We start from the raw sequence: 22,536 nt of genomic DNA, 5'->3' as shown, positions 1-22,536 counted from the left end.
AAGGAGGGTGGCAAAGACTCACTGCAGAAGCAGCTCTTGGATGTCACTGGACCTTCTAGCTGGGTTGATTTCAAGCACGGGGAAGTCAATTCACACCCATGCCTGGTGACAGACTAAGCAGGATTTGAACTCTGGACTTTTCTGGAGACTAGTCTACGTCCTTGTTTTGTTCAGCTGCTCCAGGCTCCAGCTGCTAGCCAGCGTGCTGCGTCTGGCAGACCCATCCTGCAGGCTGCTTCTCCTCACGACTGGAATCAAAGGTGTTACAGGTCAGAGCTGAATGTTCTGGCAGACACGCCATGGACGGACGGCTCCATGCCTGCTCAAAACATACAGTGTCTGGCGAAAGCCAGATTGAAGATCGCTAACCTCACCCGCCAAGATTCCAAAAGGAAAAACTGAGCTCAGAGTTTTCCTCTTCGTAGTGATTTTTCTTTGCTTCCCTTTTGCTTCTCTCTCTCTCTCTCTCTCTCTCTCTCTCTCTCTCTCCTCCTCCTCCTCCTCCTCCTCCTCCTCCTCCTCCTCCTCCCCTCTCCTCTCCTCTCCTCTCCTCTCCTCTCCTCTCCTCTCCTCTCCTCTCCTCCCTCTCTCTTAAAAGGGAATCCCCATGTTTACAAATTGAAATCCAAAATGCACAAGCGGTCAGTTCAGGGATCTGCGACCCATGAACATCTGTGTGTCTGGGGCTTCCTTGGGAATCAGTAGCAGCCCTGAGAGCAGCGAGCCAAGCCTGCCCTAGGCGGAAAGGAATTCTGCAGAGGGAAACTGTGAGGAGGCCTGAGCTGTCCTGGCCTGGTGAGCCTCCGGCTTTGCCTTCCAGGGACATGTCTGCACTCAGCTTCAACTGCTTTTACGAGCTGCACTTTGAGTCTATATTTTTCTTTTTGAAGTGGGCTGTTTACTAGTCATACATTTCTTCATCATCAGACAAAGAAAGTAAGCAATTTCAGTTAAATAAAACGACACTTTCTTGAAGGCAGCTTCCCAAATTTGACCCTGCTTTTTAAAAATAGTCACGGAGCATTATCCTGTCTTTGATGAGCTACTGCCTGCGAGGGTTAATTTTCATTGTCAGTTTGACTGACCGTGGAATTACCTAAGAGACATACCCAGAGGTCCGTCTGTGAGGGAGTTTCTAGGGAAGTTTAACCGAGAAGGAAAACCTACCAGGAGTGTTGGCGTCAGTATCCGTAGCTCAGGCGTGGGGGCAGAAGCCAGATGACCTCTGCATCCTTGTCTTCCTGCTTCCTGACTCCAGACATGAAGTGTCCTGCTTCTCATGCTAGCCTCCTGCTCTTCTGCCTCTCTTCCCTCAACAGGGTGGACTATAATCCCTCAAACCCCAAAAAGTCTTCTTTAAATGGCTTTTGTCAGCAAGAATAGTAATGAATACATATGTATATGTATGTATGATTGAAAACCAAATAGTTCATTGGATTAACTAAGTACCGACTTTAGAATTTTATGGAAGGAACTTTAGACCAAACAAGCAATGCAGATGTGGTACAGTCAGCTTTTTGTAGTACTCTGGATTTCAAATTTCATTCAGTCAAATTCATTTTCCTGAGTCATAGAAAAAAAATCATTGAAGAGTAAAGAGCCCTCCCCACTTACCTAACCTGTTAAGGAGACACTCCAATTTCTTAAATAAGTTGTGTTATTATCAAAACAGTCTTTTCTGTCAGTTAATAAACCCAGGTTCTGATTATTTTACCTTTAGCTGGAATGTTGTGTCTAACATTACAGAGCATTGGGTGTGTGTGTGGGGGGGTCTGTCTGTGTCCACCCCCTCCTCTCTCTCTAAGTTACAGCATTCAAACTTCCCAGGGAGGCATTGCCGGCATGAAGAGCCGCTTCCAGCCAGCTCACACACTGAGAGATGCGGCACGTCCTTCCTCCCCTACGCTATAGTAGGCAGTGTAGATACTCAACGGTGGTTAAAATGAGAAAGAAGTGTGCCGACTCCACCCTCACATTCACATATTTGAAGACTTGGTCCCCAGTTGGTGGCACTGTTTTGGGAGGTGATGGAACCTTTAAGGAGGTGCATCTTGCTAGAGGAAGTACATCCCTGTAGGGCTTTGGAAGTTTAGAGCATAGCCCTACTTCCTCTCTGATAAAATGCAATGTAAGCGTCCTGCGCCAGCCACCATGACTGCTGTCAATGCTGCCCACACCATTATGGACTACCCTTTAGAACCGCGGACTAAGTCTTTCTTCCTTAAGTTGCTTTGGGGCATTGTAATTTATCATAGCATCTTAAAAGTAATATTATATCCACAGGCAGGGTATGTAGACAGAGCAGCAGGACACTAAACCCATCAGCGCACATAGAAATAGAGCCAATATCTTGGTATTTTACACATATAACTAAATGCATGAGTGGCTGGCTCAAGGATTTTAGCAAGGATTTTTAATTTATTCATTTATTTATGTGGGGGGGTTAGAATTTTTTGTTGAGGGGGTCATCTAGTTACAGGGATGAGAGTTGATAGATTTTTCAAGGACACACATAAAAAAAGAAACCAACACATCTTGAGGAAAGAGGGAAGTCTTTAATTTCCAACTATCAAAATAACAGAAAAAAGGTCAACTTACTTATATTCATTTATTTCTATGGGTAATGAATAAGTTAAGGAACACTTCACCTCAAACACAGATTGTTTCTATTCTTTTAGCTAAGCTAATGCTTTAGTTCCATATATATTTTTGAATTCCCATCATAGTCAAACACCACGTTTTAATCCTTAAACAACAACAACAAAACGATGGACAAGGACTTTTACAGCATTCAGGGAAGTCAGCTGAGGGTTCATAAGAATAATTTTCCTTTTAAAAAAACATCCATCTGACCAAAATAAAATCATTTTAATTAACTCCTTCCTGAGTAACTAAAACCTTGGAATGTGCTGAAAGATTATAATAAATAAGGCAAAGACCAACTAGCTTCAAATGTATTTTCTTCTTAAATTAAACTATGTAAAATGTACAATAAATTTCATGAAGTACAAACTATGTCGGGCCAGGGCCCAAGTGGACTGATGAAGTACCTTGACTTCTGGGATCTAGGGGCTGTGTGCTGGGACAAAATAATATTAGCCTCCTCTCCTGTGAAGTGACAGTGACTGTGGGCAAGAATAAATGTCTTTGAGCACAGCAAGTGCTGTGCAAGCTTCTAGAAAGCAGGGGACCTGTAAGAGCGACCAGCTGTCCTGGTGTTTAACAAGGGCAGGGAAAATCAAGCCAATACAGCTTAATCTTCAGATTGTGAGGCTGCACAGCGGGCCAGCTAACCATCACTCAGTCTCTGTAATGTCAGGGAGATGACTTACAAAGCTCCCCACCGCTGCTGTTCTACTAGTTTGGAGCAGGCAACTGCTTTCGAGGCTGCTCTTCAAAGTCTGGTTAATGGAAGGGCTCAGGTCTCTCTGAGCAGCACAAAGGATGTTCTCCCTCTGTGAACTTCCTCTTATCTACTTCCTGTCCCAGTCCCCTGAGGCAGAAAGGAGGCTCGTGAACTGCTAGTATTGGATTTAAGTCTCTGTGATTCCTGCCTTCCCTGGATGCCAGTGGGCTGGAGTCTACTTAATGCATTTTGTGATGAAGTAGCTTCCGTACACACTGGACAGTTTCCAGATGACTGGCTTTAGACTCTGGTGAGTGTCCAGTGTCAGTGACGGAAGGAAAAACTTCTTGGGAGATTTGATGGTCTCTGCAAAGCAGAAACCATGGAACCTGTGTCAAGCCAGAGTCCTGCTTACTTTAACTTACTTGGCTGGTGTTCTTCCAGGGCTGGCTCTGGGGTAAACCCGAGGCAGACACAAGTTGTCACCAATGTCCATCCTGCTGTCACCACTGGGCTCTGGCTCCTAACTGCACAAAATCCACCAGGTAGAAAGTAAATTTCCTGGACTTTTTTTTTTTTTAAAAGATAAACACAATTCAGAAATTAAAGGAACGGAAGTATCATGGAAGGTGGGGAGTTGGCGGGAGGGAAGAAGTGGACGGCATATTTTGGTGTAAAAGGATTGGCCCAACCTACTCAAAAGCTGGTCAAGCAGTGTCCTATCCAGAAGTCTTTCTGTTCCTGGCACTGATGTCCCTGGGGAAGATTATCAGGAGCAAGCAGGTTCCATAAAAAAATTATTCTACTGCTGTTTTCCTGGGACTTGTTACTAAAGACAGCAGCTCTTGCCAGTCTAGAAGTTATAGAAGACACCAAATTCCTTAAAACACAATTTTTCTTTTGTGTGTTCTTGGGGGATTGTGCCCAGCGTATAGGCAAGCTTAGGGTTCCTGCCGTAGATATCAAGGCCAAAGGTAAATCAGTTTCTGGTCCTTCCACTTGTAAGAATCCAGAGGGCAGAGAGGCATCAGACGGCCGCAGCCTTTTCCTGATGTCACATGACCCTCGTTTGATCTGTCCTGCCAGCACTTGACATAACAAGCACACGCCATATCCCGTTAGGCTCCTTGCAAACAGAGCGACGTGTGCAGATGGAAAGTCTCAATGGAGCTCACATGCACGAGCTTTGATCTTGACAAGCCTCCCCAGCTCTGATTGGCTGGGAACGTGAGTGCCAGAGCTCTCTTGTTTTCGCGGTTGACAACTAACTACTCTGTTCTTGGTGACATGTCCCCTGAGATTGACCAGAGGCAGTGTCCTACCCATGTGGGCAGATACTCAGTAACCACGGGACCCTCCCCCACATTCCTATCAGTGCCCCTTCTACTCCTAGATGCTTCTAGACTCCCCTCTCTCTGAAATGTTTGTTTCTACTGCTGGATACAATATCTTTATGATGGAAGAAATACTTTTCGAGACATCTTAGAAATGATAAAACGCCTGGGTTGGTGGACATATTTCTCTCTCTTTTCTCACTGTAAGGGGTGGGCAGAGGATGGGAGGCCATTCTGTGAACAATTTCGTGTAACTGGGAAAGACTCAAGGAGACAAGGAAAGAAAAACACAGAATAAAATAAAACCCGCAAAACCGGGCATCTCCCAATGACCCCAACATGTGGGAATGTTTTGTTCTTTTTAATGCAACCGAGCATTAATGGAAGTCCCTTCAGAATTTTTCTTTCCCAAAGAACTTTCTGGAAATGGGGGACACAGCCACGGTGGCGATGTCGCGCTCGTATCACCTCTTATAAATATCTTCTAGCCACTTTTCGTCATCTTGTTCCTCGTCGTCGATTGGCTCCTCGGTCTCCAGAGGGGTAGGAATGAAGAACTGCGGTCGCAGAGGGGGCCTGCTGGTGCGAGACTTCAGTCCGAGCTTGCGCTTCAGCAGGTGGAACTGCTCTTTGACGTAGTGGTAGAACTCGTACTCGAACCTCATTCTCTGGTAGAGAATCTGCACGGCCTCGGGAGAGGGGACCGTTTTCTTCACGGTCACAGTCATGTTGCCAAGCTTCCTGTGCTCTGGAAAAGAACCAGGGAGCCCATGAGTGGCTATCCGTGAAGCCTTAGCTTAGAAGTAACCAGTGTGTGTGTGTGTGTGTGTGTGTGTGTGTGTGTGTGTCTGTGTCTGTGTGTGTGGTGTGCATGCCTGGTATTGGACATCCAACAAAGAGGAGAAGATGTCCCCATGGGATATGGCAAGGTGTCTCATTTCTCGACTGGAGAAAGAGAATTCACGTGTTTATGGTCTCCTGCAGTGTGTTCTAAATGGAGTAAAAGGCGGGTGTGGTAGGCTCAGTCAGTTGAGCGGGTCAGGAGGGAGGATCATACTGGAGTTGACGCTTAGCTTGTTAGCACAATGAGACCCTACGTCAATGAAAACAAATACATGAACACTGGAGGAGAGAGTGAGGAAGAGGAAGGAGAAAAGATTCTTGTTTATTATTATTATTATTATTACTATTACTATTATTATTATTCACAGGCTCTATTATGTATCCTGGCTGTCCTGGAGCTTACTATGTAGACCAGGTTGGTTCTAACCTGCACAGAGTCACCTGACTCTGAACCTTCTAGAATTAAAGGTGTGCATCACCACATCGGACTATATTCTTGTGATTTTATTACCTAATTTATTAGTTAAATCATTTGACCCAAACCGCTCTGAAATGAATCTGAAGAATGTGACAAAAATCAAGTCTGCAGCCATTGGTTAAATTTTTGAGAGAAGTAGGCAAAGAGAGAATGTAGGCACAAAAAACAAACTTCGGGGTGGAGGAATGGCTGTTTCCTTCTGCCCAGGGAAGGGTTCTCACTCAGTGCTCCTGGTCTCTTGCTCCCACCCCTCTTCAGGGAGGCACGCCATGTAGATTATGCCTGGGTTTCATATTTCTATGCTGGAGGAGGAGCTCCCTGGGAGGGCACATCCTGTCAGGTGGCGCAGGACTTCATGCCACACGTGAAGTCATTTTCTTGTCAACCCCCACATGCAAGACTGGCATCTGGACTGGCATCTCTACATCTCCAGTGTGCATTTATCAATTCGCTTAGAACCCAGGCATGAGAAAGTGGGTGTCATTTATTAGCCCCCCAAATCCCAAAGGCAAGTACACAGGACACACGCTGGTCATCCTAATGAGTTCTGTGGGAGGTAGGTCAATAGGCTGTAACCGTCCTAGCAGCCGACAAAGAATTTTAACACAGTACACTGCTCTTAAAATAACAGTCACAATTATTACTAGGTATGAAACCATTTGGAACTGTTTTCCATCAAGTCTCTTAACCAAAAGCTTCAGTAGAATTAGCAACACTTTACTAGTATCCATGGAGTAAGTCCAGTACACCACATCTGCTCCTGGGCAGCCCTGGCTCTGGGGACTCCACTCAAATTCCTTCAGACGGCCTTACTTTATCCACGTTTTATAAGGCAATGAAATCTGCAGGAAGACTTTCCCACACAGATACCCCACTGTCCTGACAACTGTACCCACTTTTGGGAAGCACTGGCCATAAAAAACACAAGTCCAGGCTGTCTGTCTGTCATCAGCAAACTCCTCAGAACAGGCAGAGAAAGCAAAGGGGAATTTTCCATTTCCATCTCTTGGGTGACAGGAGATCCCCACGTGTATTTCTGTTCCCTCAGTGTGTTACTCTCCTTAGCCCCGCCTCTAAGTGCCCTTGTGAAACATGAGGGACAACGACAGCTGCTTCACAGAGATCTTAGGAAAGCTACTTTTTTTTATTTGGATTTTTAAACTCCCGTTTTACATTGACGTCCGATTTTTGCTTCATCCACCTGTCCTTTCAGTGACGCTCACTGTTGATCAGTTCCCCCACCTCTCCCTCTCTCTCTCACACACAGAGACACAATCCATTCTTCTTGGGGTGGGGCTACGGCGAGGACTTAGGTATCCTAGACTGGTCTTGAACTTGCTAGCTGTAGCAATCCCGCACGCCAGAATATAACCACTGGGGAAGTGAAGGCCTCACCCGTAGGCACCGTTTGATAACTTCCAGGGGTGTGTGACTGTCATGCTCTCTCGGGACTCTCACAAACGAAGAATCCAAGCCAGAACACCTTCCACGAAGGCAGGAGCGGGGCGGGCAATCCAGCCCAAGATCAGTCCGGCAGTGTGTTTGGTCCATGGAATATTTTTGTTCAGAATTTCACTTAGTTCTATGGACTTGGTCTAGTTCATGTGGAATAAGAATTTCTGGCCTTTCTTAGAGGAAGGCTATGGAACTCAGCATGACCATACCCCTGAGAGAGATGGTGCACTCAGACCCTAAGTGGCAGCTTGTTATTTTATGTCACCTGCTTCATTGCTATAGAAATTCTCCAGCCCCCCTGCTCTAGAGGCTTAGAAACTCTGAGTTTTATACATCTAGAAAGCAAGGGTTTTATGCGAGTGCTCCAATCAGTCCTCCTCAGTGTGCCCACTGCCACCTCACACCCCTTTCTCTGCAAATATTTATTGAGTAGCCATTTGGTACCAGGTGCAGGAGCCGTGGAAAGTGAATGGAACACTGTCACCACCACCACCCACAGACATTCTGACAGCTTGCCCCATGCCACGCTTTGTGAGACATGAACACACATTTTCAATTCCTGTGAACCCCACCCCCAACGCTATGGGGTCATTTACCATCTTTATAGACTTGGCTCTGGAATCCAGGACCCTGCTCAGACTCCCAGAGCCAGAAAACAGAGAAGTCAGAAGTTGGATCTGAGAGTCCGACAAGCTGATCCAAGTTTCAACCACGCTAAAGTTGAGCTGGTCTCCCAGGCTAAGGGGGCGCCTCCCCTCCCACAGAACCAGGGGCCATGGGTAGGGGAAGGCAGGGCATTCGGGTTTGCTTCTTGGCATCAGCACTTCCTCTCCATGGTCACAAGCCAGAACTGGTGGACCTGTTTTAAATACTTCGCATAAATACAAGGCTTTCATATCTGCTTACCTTGGTTCTCCTGTTTGCCCAGTTCACCAGCAAGCACCAAGGACCTGACAGACTCGCTCAAGGTGATAAACCTAGTATGTGAAGTCCTGAGCCTGGAAAGAGGGCTTTCTGATTCCCTTCTAGTGCCTTCTGGCTATATCACAGGCTATTAATTTTCCAAATGGAGTGGAAATCTATAACCACCCACTTCTCCAGGCCCAGTGTGGACTCTGGCATTAAGGGGATTGCTCAAAGAGAAGGGCTTGAGTGTTCTAACTTGGGTAGGGGGAGGTAGCGCTGTGGGGATCCTGGGAGGATCTGCTGAAAAAGGTAGCAGCCAGCAACCGTGTTTTCAGAATGAAAGGGACTGTGTCTTTCTCAGTGTTCCCTCCCTAGTGCCCATCTCCGTGCCTGGAATGTAACAATGAAATGAAACCTGCCTTTGAAATCCATCGGTAAGACTGCATTAACCCCAGCAGCAACTGTGGGTGTTGACTTGACATAGGCTGTTGCTTGCTAAATTCCTTTCTCACTTGAGGTTCTCCCCTAAGCAAAACTCCAAGTCTAGAAAGTGGATTTCTTGAGCTAGGCTGGGGAAGTCATGGCTGCTCTCCACAGGTTGTGGAGTCTGTTTCCCCTCTCCTCCCTTCTGCTGAAGAAACCACGTAATACAAATTTAGTAAGGCTGAAGAATTACCATAAGGGATGGCTTGCACAAACGTAAACATCCGTGCAGACAGACCTGTGTCGCTGCCGCATTACAACGAATAAACTGGGTGTATTATAACTGTAGGCAATCACGGAAGAAATCTGTGCACCCCCTGCTCGGAGCGACATCTGTGTGGCTCTTTTGTTGTATAGTTGTTTTCAATGATTTGTCTGGACATCATTTTGAATACTTTTTCATGTTGTTGTATCATTAGCACAAGAAAAATGTTCTTTTCAGAGATGGCCCAAGAAAATGTTTCTGGCCCAAGAGTGAGGACTGGAGCTCAGATCCCTACCACCCATGAAAGAGTCTGGGAGGAGGGGCAGTTTGCCTGTACTTGCAGTGCTCTGGGGTGTGGGTATTTTTAAAAATTTTCTCTCTTTGGGGATTTCCTACCTAGCTCCTAAATAAATCACACACAGAGGCTTATTATTACTTATAAATGCCTGGCCTTAGCCTGGCTTATTTCTAGCCAGGTTTTCTTAACTTAGATGGTCCCATCTACCTTTTGCCTCTGGGCATTTTTTTTCTTTTATCTTACTGTCTTTCACTCTTTCTCTGGGGTGGCTGTGAGGCGGGGTGACCCAACCCCAGTGTCCTCCTGTCCTTGTCCTCTTTCTCTCATTCCTTGATCTCTCTTTCTTCTCAATTCCCTTTTCTCCTTCTATTTATTCTCGCTGCCTGCCAGCCCCGTCTATCCTGCCTCCTGCTTTGCTATTGGCCATTCAGCTCTTGGTTTGACCAATCAGGTATTTTAGACAGGCAAAGTAACACACTTTCACAGAATTAAACAAAAGCAACATGAAAGAATGCAACACATCTTTGTATCATTAAACAAAGGCCCACCAGCACAAACAAATGTAACAAATCTTAAAATAATATTCTATAAGACAGGCTGAGACAGGTGATTCTCAGGGCACACTGGTAGTAGCTAAACTAGCTGAACTGTTAAGTTCTGGGTTCAGTGAGAGACCCTACCTCAATAAATAACATGGAGAGGAACTGAGAAAGACATCTGGGATCAACTTCTGCCTCTCTCCACATGTGTGCACATTGTATACATGTGTATACACACCCATATGCACACACACACAGACACACACACATGCAAAAACAGAAGAATTAGAACATTCATTCAGATCACATCCATTTGGTTCTATGTGCCAAGGGACCTGCTGTGGATTTAATTTAAATGGAGACTTTTTGATCAACCCTATTTCCTTTTAGAAAATGTCACGCCAGGCTCCAGGGAGCATCCTTGGATAACAGAGCTTTCAGAAGAACTGCCCAGCACAGACCAAGTCCTACAGGGCATTGGGGACCTCACCCTGGTTCAATACCATGTCATCACTGCATGGACTGCGGGGACATTGCAAAATGTGCAGATGCTGTGTGCCGACACCTGGTCCTTCCAGTGAGCCACCCTACTCACACCAGGCATTCAGTATTCAAACATGATAATAAATATTGCCCTCCAACAACCTTGCTTGTGTGGAGGATTGTGTGGTAACAAGCATGATATGTTTAACTCCAGCCGAGGCTATGAATGGATTTGGCTTTCCTAGCCCAGATCGGGACATTTGGCAAAAGCCTCAACTCTCTTCACCTCTGTTGCATGGACATGATATGATGTTTAGACTGATTCATAATCTTCAGGACTCTCAAAAGTTCCTTTGATGTAAATAAAAAAAAAAAGAAATCATAAACCTGCCGCTTGCAGCGCTCCCTCCCCCCCTCTTGGTCTGTCAAACACGTATAATGGAAATACGTTGTTGCCTTGACTCTGGGCCAGGATAAACAATCTGGAAGCAGTGTAAACTCAGCTGCAGCGGAGGACAGAGGCCTTGCTTTATGACCTCGGAGATGGTTAACCCAGTGTAAAAGAACCAAACCTCGCTGCTGACTGGAACTGTGTTTTGATGCTGGACAGACTCTGCGGCTCCCCTTCTCCACTCGAGAGAATGAATACTGCACAGTGATGTGAAGCCCCCTCCCTCGCACTCCCCCCCCCCCCCCCCCCCCCGCCTCTTGCTCCAATCCAGACTTGTTTTAACCTGTTCCTGCAGAGGTCATGGGCAAGAAATGGATATGAGCTTCATAAGAACTGAAGTGAGGTCAGATTTTCCTGGGGGTGGGGGCAAGCATCATCAAAAGACAGGCATCCTTTCTCAGCTTCCGGTTAGCTGAACAGTGCCTGACAAGAGGCCCTGACGCCTTAACAAGCGTTCTGTTTTTAAAATTTGCATTTTTATTATCCCCAGATTAGATTACATACAGAAATTTCCAACAGGCAAAGAGAAGCACACTTTCTCAGGTGGCAGGTTGTGAGGAAAGTCACAGTCAGGTGTGGTGGAACCGGAGTACTAGGCAGTGGGAGAGGGAACAACAGGGCATGCGCCCCGAGGGTGAGGGGGCAACAGAGCATGTGCCCGGGGCCTGAGGGGGCCACAGGGTATGCGAACCGAGGGCTGAAGAAGCAGCAACAGGGCGCGTACCCCAGATCTGCAAAGCTAGCAACTCCTGCAGAACTCTGCACCATGCTGGCTGCCACGGAAACCGTGTGAACACGATGTGTGTCACAGATAGAGTAAACTCATTTCCGGAATTATGCGGGGCGGCCACACAGTTCAGACACATGAAATACAACTGCGGTGCAGCCAGGCTGCCCTGCAGCTGCGAGCAGCGGAAATGAATGTGTGTCACTTCGACTTCACAGTGATGGGCGGGGCTGACAGGAGCAGCTTTTGATGTGCCCCTTGAGTGATTGATGGCATGTTAGGGTCAGCTTCTTGGAGGTATGGCAATTAAGAGAGAAAGGGGGACGGGGGAGAAGTCACTCCAGGGCCAGCTGTCTCCGAGCTTAAGGTTGGTAAAGTAAACAGGGATTTTTTTTTTCGGTCTTCATTTCAGATCTAGAAGTATAAATAACCAAAAATTAAGTTGAGATCACTTTGAATTTCAAGAGAACCTTTGCTCTGTACCGCCAAGTGCAAATTACATGGTTTTCTCCATTCCCCCCAAACGGCAAGGCTCCTTTGATGAGAGAAAATGAAGGATTTTTAACACTCAAAAGCTGTTTTGATATTTGGAAGCGGGGGCTCGATATAAAGAATCAAGAGGAAAATGCCCTTGGCTTGTGTGGAGTGGGTCACCGAAAGTCCACGGAGAGCAGGGCACTGCCCGTTTTGGGGTGGAGGCTAGCTGGACAGTGGCCTTCCATGGGGCATGTAGGTTTCAGAATGTCACACAGGTAGATCTCAACTCCACCGACTCTAAAGCCTGAGGGTGGCCTTCTTGAGTGACTCCCACTTGGATGGTTCAACTCCACATCAGATATCTCGGCATCTGCCAAAATGGCTAAAGAGGCAGTGGCCATGGTAGGGTCTGTGGCAGGGGCAGCAGCTGTGGTGGTGCAGTGGCTGGGGTGGGACGATGGCATTGGTCATTAGTGGCTACGACCTGCATGGACCCAGTGCACCCATTTATTAATGCTGTATTGTGTACCCACTAGACCCAATGCAAAGAATATGAGAACCCGTAAAGCTGGAGACACAGATTCACCCTTGAGAAGGCGCAAACAATAGACAGAGGAGCAGACTTGAAACAACCCTCCTCTACCATCTGGGAATCCTTGCCCCGCCCCCGGACCTGGTGGGCCTCCTTCCAAAAGAAAATCAGAGAAGCGGCTAAAAGAGGCAGCAAACGTGCCTTTGTACTAAGCGAATGTGCATCTGTTGCCGGGTCAGGTGAATACTCTGGGTCAACGGATAGCCTAGGGCACCAGCACAGGCAGAGGCCGACCAGGGGCCTGAGGATCTGCAGAGTTGATGATAACCGCAGCCTTCTAGCTACACAATGACCATCCTAAGGCTTAAACCGTGCATCTGGCTGGAAGTGGCACTCCGTCCCTTCTGGTGCCATTCACATGCCAAGAGGGATGTGCACGGGGTCACCCTAGTGCCTGTCTAGGTCAGGGAGCTAGCAGTTGACTTCCCCTGACACCTAGGTTTGGTAGACAGAGGGTGAATTGCTTCCTAAGTCAGTCAAAAAAAAGCGTTGAAAGACTCTATTGCCCGAAACACACATACATGCTTCTCATTATAGTGTTTTGCTACCAGATACCAGCCCAGTCATGGGGCAACAACAATAGAATGAATTTCTGTTTAAAAAAGATGTCTAGAAGAAGAACTCCTACTGCAAGGCTCATCATGGCTTTATCAATAGAACATAACACACACACACATATATATATACACACATACATACATACATACATATATATATATGAAATCATTACTGACAAGTGTGGTTTTTGTCACTCTTTGCATATCTGTCAATTTGTCTGGTGTCAGAGCAGGGCGGGGGGAGCTGTCCAGGTCAATGAGTGATGAGGACATACCAGGACAAAGGTCAAACAAAGCGGATAGCATACAACTGTCATCTCAATACTCAAGAAGCAGAGGCAGGAGCATCTCATGTTCCATGCCAGCCTGGGCCACACAGTGGGACTCTGTCTTAAGAAAAGAAAGAAGCAGCAAAGGTGATTAGGAGAAAGTTCAGTCTTGCATTTCTAAGTTCCGTTGGCTTTGAACAGTTCTAGAAGTCGGACAGTAGACGGGACACGGAACTCTTTATTGCGCAGCATTTGCGTGGTTCTAGCAGGCTAGTGTTACTTAGCACGCATATTCTCCCTCTCTCTCTCTCTCTACACACACACACACACACACACACACACACACACACACACACACGCACACGCTGAAGAGGTTCCCCTGGAGAGATACATTTCTCCTTCAGTGCGCTCAAGTTCACTGCTGAAATCGAGCTCTGATGTTAGGTCAATGGCTGACACCCACAGGCAATGACAGAGCCCCAGGGAAGTTTCCACCCTGACTTTTTATAGTGGCCCGTCATGTTTCCCAGAAATCAGGTCACGTATGCAGTTGTACATAAGGTTATCATAAAGCCTGAGGACTCTTTGTCTGCTTTATAGCTTGAACCTTTATAAGAGATAGGAGTGGCTTTCTACTTAAAGAGTCATATATCTATATACACAGACATAGATGTATCTGTAAATATGTAAATGGATATAGGCGGGCAAGTTTTAGGAAGTTATGGAAAAACTAAGACACTAAAATGACTTTTAACCAAGCCACAATTATTACTACAGTAACACATTCCCCTCGGTGCTTTTATTTATGTATATAAATTAAAAAATACATTGGCTCTATTTTTATTTAGTTTCATGCTATTTTGAACATAAATTATCACATTTATTTTTTTCACCAATTATTCCAAGTCCATCGCTCTACACCTTTAAGACAAGACCTCACTCTGTATCCAGGCTTCTTTGGAATTTATGGAAATCCTCCTGCCTCAGCCTTCTAACAACTAAAATTTATAGGCATGAGTTGCCAGACTCAGACTTTCAAGCCATAATTTGCAGCACATTTTGAGATACGATGCCTGAATGTCATATAAATACACCACTTCTACTTAGGGCTTTCGTTCATTTGTTTCTACAACTCTAAATAATATGAGATGACATCCTAATTGACAAGCAAGTTTGGTCCCTGTGTCCCAGAGGTCAGTGCACATTCAGATGCCCAGGGGTCAGTTTTCTTCTTTTCAGTGCTGAGGCTTCATTTCCACCAGCTCTATGACATTAATATAAATTTTATGTAACATAATTCCTCTAAGTGGTAAGGCATTTACTTTACCATTCCATAACTATCGCTTGGCTTATTAAAGTTCCAAAGTGTTCAGTTCAGCCTCTATTGACCATGTGAATGGAAAGATCTACAGCCATGAACTTGTGTATGGCTGCCAAGAGAGCATGCAACACCCAAGCAATTCCTGGCCGTTTGTACTGCACAGTGATTACAGCTACAGAGGTGAAATAGTTCCTCCTTTTCTCTTATTGGTAATTCTAAGTGGGTTTTTGCTAGGGCAGAGCCCACTGGAGCACTTGTTTTGTCTCAACATTGTCTCTATCACTGTCATCAGTCTTGACGAGTGACCTGACCTGTGAGTCCCAAGAGGCAGCAACTCGGATGTTTGCTCTGGAATGTTAACCCTGGGGAAATTTTGATAAACCCTTCACGGGCCATGAATGATGAAGCTGGCCATGGAAGCTGAACATGCAAGATAAGGGAGATATTTAACCCCTGGCCAGGCATTAAGAAGTTAAGTTAATGAGAAGTGTGCTACTCAAAATAACCGTTCCCGAGTCAGGGAGTGCGAAGTGAGGTTCCGAGGATGCTGTCAATTTTCCCCAGTGTGAGTGCAATGCTCCCTGCAAATCTGATCCATTTGATCCAGGCAACTCCCAAGCCCTGGGTGGTAGCAGGTGTTGGAGGGAGATAAAGGAATAAATCTATTGCCTGCTCCTTTCCCCATGAACTATAAGATCTGCACTATGTGTGCTAGAAGACAGGCCTTGTGTTTACAAGCACATCCAAAGCCTAAGAAAGCATGCAACGAGGGTTCAAATCCTGCTCACAAGGGAGGCTCATTGGTTTATCTACGCCAAGTTTGAAATTGCCAACTGAGTGCCAGAAACGCCAGGGCCATCTGAGGGAGCAATGGCATGGTAAAGTCACAGGGGCATTAAAACAGAGTGGCAATTGTTTGATAGGAACATTTACATACTGTAAAAATGTTACAGGCACAGCAAACTTGCAAAGGCAATCAGGGAAGAAAAAAAATTTAGAAAATTGCCATATAGTTTTGAAAGTTTTTGTTGTAGCTGGAACATGTATTTGCAGTTAGAACTAGATTTTAATGAGAAAAAAAAGCACTTCCATCCTTCCAATGTGAAAGCAAACAAACAAGGAAACAAAGCAGAAGGGACATTGCCGTGTTTTAGGCAGAAGCTCAGCAGCAGGCTGTGGATGAAGGTGGTGGGGAGAGCTCATGAGCGGAACTTTCAGGCTCAAGGTTAAGAGAAGCTGCAGAAGCCTATGGCATTAGTGAGAGAGAAGACAGCCAGCCAAGAAAGACTTCTGCTGTAGTGCAAACCTGGAACTATGGCGACGTGTGTCAGCTTCCTTGTCTCTTCCTGCATGAGTTCTCTCTTCCTTTCCTTCCATTTTCTCTGTCTCCCTTCTTCCTGACTTCTATTTTCCTTCCCTTTCCCCTTCCTCTCTCCTCCTCCCTTTCCCTCCCTCCTTTCTTCTCCTCTCTTCTCCCCCCCTTCCTTCCTTTCTTTTTTCCTCTCTTCCTTTTTGGGACTGGAATTGAAACAACAGCCTTATGCATAGGAAGTCAAGTCCTATATACCTCTGAGCTTCTAATCCCACCCCAGCCACCTTCTTAGATAGAACAAAACAAAAGGCTTACAAAGCAACAGCTTCCTATGGTGGGAATAGCATGCCCCAGGTTGGAAAGAGGCATTGAGGTATTTTTAAAATACCTCAAGAAAGAGGGGTTGAGGTATTTTTAAAATGCTCCCAGCTCTCAGTAGGCCCCATCATGTCTGGTTCACTTGAGAATGGTTTTAAAGACAGGTTGGGCAATGGACGGGGGCGAAGGGATAATCTGAACGCCATTCGAGGCAGTCTTCCAGAATGCATTCAAAAGATGGAAAAGCAAAGATGTCCGAAGGAGAAAATTCAACTGGAAAAGCTGTAAGCCATTACGTTTCAGATTTACTGGAGCATGAAATGAAGTTTCATGATGTTCTAAAAACAACAACCCAACTGCTTAAAACTGAGTAAGCGGATTGGCATTGCTTCCATACCATACTTTTATCTCATCTCGATAGAATCGTGGAAACTGGTTCAGGAGAGCACAGTTCTCTTTTTTAAAACCACGCACAGCTAAAGAGACATTAAGAAAAGTCACTTCTAATTGCTCCCACCTAGCGAAACCACACCTAGACACACGGTTGATGGACGACTTTCAGCGTCTTTTCCTCTTGACGCCCTGTCATGGAGTGATTTATTTGAAGGTCCCCATGGACCTGACTCCTTCTGGGCTGTCTACAATCTTTACAGCCCCATGGCAAGGACCCGAACACCTTCACAACTACACCTCTTGAGCTTCCATGAGGGCTGTGGGTTTTCAGACAGAAATATCGAGATGAGGGGGCGTGAGCTTCATTTTCAAATGTCTCTTCTCCCTGTCTTCCTCTTTGACCCAAAGAGAAAATTGCCAACAATTTCTGGTCCAGGGAACAATGCCGTCAGGTTCCACAGCAGTGTTGTGGTACTGTCTCATGGGCCTCTGCTCTCACTGCCCACTTTCCTCTCTCAGACTAACAAATTAATCTTTTACCTGTCACTTTGGAAAACAAAGTTCCAACACAATAGAAAAAGAATCTACTATGTGTTACCTTTTAAAATAGAATTCTGGTGCCACCACCCATCTCTGGGTGTACATGTGCTTAGAGGTCAGAAAACAACTCGAATGAATTGGGTCTCATCACCTTCTACCATGTGGGTCCTGGGGATCAAACTCAGGCTGTCAGGGTTGGAGGCAAGAGCCTTCATCCACTGAGCCATCTTGCCAGCCCCAATAATTTCTTTATAAGACTATATGAAGTCATTTGTTTCCTAGCAAGTGAGCCTATGGCCACACCATGGAAGATGTGCACATTGCTGTACTCGTGATACAGTCAGGAGAATCTTAGCATGCGTGATTTTTTTTTTATAGCGGTGAGCACATTGTGATGCCATGAACATAAAACACTGTAGACAACAGTGCTGGGAATGAGCACGCACACTGAAAACTTGTACACCATTTCCTCCCAAATGGATCAAATGCCATGCAACTTAATTCAGTCACCATGTCTTAGCTCTTACAAATGACAATAAAACAAACTCCCAACTTCTTGGCAAGTTAGAGGGGAATGAAATCTTTTCATGGTTTCTTTGTGAGTGGATTTAATTCCTCCCTCTTTTACTGAACATTTGCAAAAATGCCCAGTGCCCAAGAAACTTCTATTTATTTTTTCTCTTCCTTTTCCCCCTGCAAAGTCCAAAGCACCAGGAAGGGAGTTGTGGGCACCATGGGGAGGAAGCCAGAGCATGCAAAGTATCATTCCTGCTCTTAAGTTTTGCTGGCCCTGGTTGGAGGCAACAAAGGATCATGGGAACCATACCTCCTGTTGCATCAAGGCCATACTGGGTGATTCTTAAAGGTCATGTTCAGAAGCATTTCATGCTCTCTGTGTTAATGTTTTTGGCTACCAGGACCAACTGTTCAGAGCAGCCTTGGAGATGAGCTCCAAATATTCATTTCTCGTCACAAGAATATCTTGAAGGCGCTGAGACTACCATGCCTCCGTGTGTTAGATCTCATTTTCCATATGTTAGTGGCTGCAGTGTAATTCTTAAGACCCACTTGGAGTGTTTAAGAGGGAGTTAGGTTTCAGCTCCATGTAACACCCTTAGTTCATCCCCTGCCTGGAGAGATACGTCGATAACTACTTTTTCCTAACGTAAATATAGATGAAGTAGGTTGAAATTCAAGCTTATGCTTTACAGCAGCAGATGATGGATAAGCCATCCCATAACTGTCATGCTAACACTGGATGACAGATGAGCCTGGTCTGTAGACACGAGGATGAACGTGGAGATAGGAAGGATGCTAGACGTTTAAAGGAAATAGATAACACTCACTGTTAGTGTGAAATGTTTTCAATTGCTACTACTCTCAGCACATCAGCTCAAAGATACTCATGAGTAACAAAGGCCTTTGCAGAATATTTGAAAACTAGCATTTCTTTTTAGCACCTTAGAACGACCCAACTACAATTTAAGTTGATTTCTACTAGTGGGTAATCATTTGTTTCTGGTAGACTATGTATTTCAACATACAATACAAAAACAAACCTTACGGAATGTCAACTCACTTTAAATTGAGCAGTGAACACACCATAGAATATCTTCCTACCTATGCAACTAGAATGATTCGCATACAAAGAAGAATTTTAAGTTTATCAGTTATTGGTTTGTTTAAAGATTCTAAGGAACCTTAGGACACCAGCAGACGTTTGCAGCAACTAGACAAAAGGGGTCTGCATTTTTGCTTTGCTATTTTAGAAAAAATAAGCAGTTTTGCTTTAATTGTTTACTTTCATAAATTCCATTCCTTTATGCATTAAAAACCCTTATGGAAGCCAAAGTTGGTGACATGCTAGAAACAAATAAATGGCTTCATTGTTGTCAAGGCAGAGCCTCACAAACACCTTATTAAAGTGGTCACTTTCATAATCCCAACCATTAGAACCTTTGCCTTCTGAAAAAGAGACTAAGACGTCCAGACGTCAGTGAACAGCCATGTCAGCATCACCATGCTTTCTAGAAACTCCGATTTCTTAGGGACTTAGCAGAGTCAAATATCCTAGACTCCTGCCTCTCAGTTAAGTACTGTACCACACGGATCTTTACCTCCCCTCGTTTTTCTCTGCATGGAGAGAGAGTGAAGGTGACAGCTACAACAGAGCTGTTAGAAGTCACCCAGACCTGTGTGTTAGAGCTGCCTCTACCAACTGCCAACTCGGGACAGAGGGAGGCCGTGGATTTGATCTAAGCAGATAGTTCTTGTATCTACAAGATGAACAAAATTACAGTATCTACTTCATAGGGTGGTCATCATAAAATAGGCAACAAACGGTTTGACAACTGTTTCTGAAAAACAACAAAACCCCAAGAAGGGTAAAAACTGCCATAACTATAGATGGAGTTGTATGCTTGTATGAACACTAATCAGTAACTATATATAAATGGAGAGAGAGAGAGAGAGAGAGAGAGAGAGAGAGAGATAGTAATTTGTCTATGAGGTTAGAAAGGAAGGGTTCTCAGGTACAGTGTGACCACAGAAGACTCCTGTCAAAACAATCCTGTGCAAAAGTCCCTGAAACGTTATGCAAACACACTCCCCTGAGACATCTGCCCGCGACTGTTTGTTCAGCCTCAGAACAACACCACCCTTATGTAATCCACCTCATTTGGGCTTAAAAAAATCTTCCCCAACCTTCGCCACTTTGAAGCTGGTCATCATCTACCATGGCACCCAGATTCCCACAGCAGTGCTCTAGTGTCCCCCCAAAAAATCATTCCCCATCGGAGACCCTATCTGTTACTCAGATTGACAGAATAGTAACAAACGTCCTTCTCCCTTTCAAAGTGTTCTCTTGAAACATTAGTATTCTGTCATGAAACCAGAAAAAAAATGTTGATCCCCTAATTAAAACAAAAAAGAATTCAAGTTCAAATTCAATCAAAAATGAGCGCATATTATTGACTCCATGGAATTACTTATTGGCATATCATGGCTTCAGAATTTTAAGGACTTCCAGTCCTGTGACAATATTTATATTCTATACCATATTCATGAACATTTACGAAATTTTCCCCATCTATGCATGCATTAGCTTTACAAAAGTGAGTAAAAAGAGTAGTTCTCACATATACTATACAACCTATAATTGACCATATTTTCTTTAAAACTTTGAACAATATACCTTGGAGGCTTCATATATTTTTTTTATCTTCCTGGTCCCATTTGGGCAACATTATCTCTTTTCTGTACAACCTTTTAAAATTTTGTTTTAATTTTGTTTATTTGTATGTGCATGCATGTGTGTGTGTGTGTGTGTGTGTGTGTGTGCTCACGCAGAAGCATCTTTATGCATATAAAGGCTAGAGAAGAACTTTCAAGAGTTGGTTCTCTCTTTCACTGTGGGACATATATTGACTTTCCATTTTTTTTCCTGTCTTGCATCTGGCCTGTTCTTGACAAATAACAAGCCTTCAAAAACAGTTACGTTTTATAAGATCCCCCACTGCCACCACGATATTAGCTGGGCATTTAAGGGAAAAGACAATGTAATGATAGAGACACAAAGGGCATATCAGGTCCCTGTGAATATCAGGAACTGCACTGTTTAACCATTGATCCGATTTCCCGATTCATGGAATTGAGAAAACCAATTCATTCCTGGTATCTTATGGAATGACAAGCTATTTAACTAAGGAAAAATACAGAATATCATTTTGGAATAAAATTGGAATTTCAGTCAAATGTCCAAAGATGCTCAGAAACTGGTATTAGAAAAAAAACAGACCCATTCAAAGACCCTTTGCTTTCTATGTTGATCTGTCCATTTTCCAGAATGTTCGTATTTACTGAGTGGAGCCAGCTCTGTTTTCTACATCTCTTCTGATCAGATGTAGGAATACTGGCTATTGTATCATTCTCTAACCATGAGTGTAACTGTTTCCCCATAGATATGGCTGTACAAGACCTACAGTCGGATTTCAGTGACCGTTAAAGGAAAAGCTTGCTGTTTGCCTAGTCCCAGCTTGAGGAATCCACATCACACCATGAAGGCTGGCCTTTGACCATCAACTTCCTGTCAACTCCAAATCCCATCATCTTTCCCTGGAGCTTAAAACTCTTGCCTTAGCTACCTCCCACCCAGCTCAAACACATGCCTCGCTGTTGTCAGTCTGAGGCTCGTGGGTCTTCACAAACACCAAGAATATAGGGCAGAGGAGTCAGGAGGACATTCAGGTAGTCACATTCCAGTTCACATCAACACTCCATTTCTCCTCCTATCTCTTGATTGCCAGCATTTTTGTAGAATTAGTTATTCATCATATGAAGACTCGGAATCGTTATTTCTATTCTCCTGGGGGAGTGATGCCGATGGCCAACCTTTATCTACAGAAACGTCCGTGGCTTTTCTTTTTGTCACTTAATTTTGAAGGAATTTTGAAAATATACTTTATGGAAGGATATCAGTGAGGCCTAACTCCACTCCTGAACCATGCTGGTGTTTTCTTCTCAGTAAGGAGCCTCATCAGTCACCAGGAAGAGTAAACAGGCAAATGTCATTCCTGCATTCCTGCAGGATTGTGCTATGGAATGCCAGCAGAAGCCGGACTGTCCACACCTACCAAGCCTCATAAATCAGTGCCCTCTTGATGTCGCGGCATGGAGACTTTATGAGGTGCCACCTGTAATCACTCAATTAAAAACAAATAAAGGATGTAGGCTTAAGTCTCGGCCCTTCACGCTGAAAATAGCCGCACTGTTCACATCTGGTTTGGCTAAACCATGATCCCGGCATTTTAATCTTAGAAGGTGGCACGTTAGCTGCCACAGAGCGAAGGCAATTTGTTCTCCAATTAAGGACAGTTATGCACTAATGAGAAAGATCTATGTGCTCCCTCATAGAGTGAAACCATCCAGTGTGTATCTGCATGGTTGCCCCAAATGGTTAAAATTCCAGACTTTATGCTTGATCTGTATAGTTGGTGTTTGCAGCAAGATAAACATGGCATGATTACTAGAGAGACTGGAGAGACATAGAATGTTAGTATGTCAGGGTTTGAAACCTACATACATTTTATACCTCCAATATGATAGCCAGGAAGTACCCTGTGTGCGTGTGTGTGTTTGTATGCATGTGTGTATATGTGTTCATGCACGTGTATCTCATGGTGGGTTTTTAAAGGAGCACTGACAAGAACTT

At 44.7% G+C, this 22,536-nt stretch overlaps 1 protein-coding gene across 1 annotated transcript in view; it reads right to left on the bottom strand.

Moving 5' to 3' along the window:
- Positions 1–2,541: 2,541 nt before the first annotated feature.
- The window catches only part of Ust (uronyl 2-sulfotransferase), a 290,089-nt gene continuing 270,094 nt past the window's right edge, over positions 2,542–22,536 (bottom strand). The window contains exon 8 of the mRNA XM_041680355.1: positions 2,542–5,428. Coding sequence (XP_041536289.1) covers positions 5,145–5,428 — 284 coding nt within the window. The 3' untranslated portion in view covers positions 2,542–5,144. The remainder of the gene's footprint in view (positions 5,429–22,536) is intronic.

Source organism: Microtus oregoni, unplaced genomic scaffold (genome assembly GCF_018167655.1).
Source record: "Microtus oregoni isolate MIOR12 unplaced genomic scaffold, Mior012 000033F_ref0000390, whole genome shotgun sequence".
Classification (NCBI taxonomy): domain Eukaryota; kingdom Metazoa; phylum Chordata; class Mammalia; order Rodentia; family Cricetidae; genus Microtus; species Microtus oregoni.
This window is presented reverse-complemented; position numbering and strand designations above follow the sequence as displayed.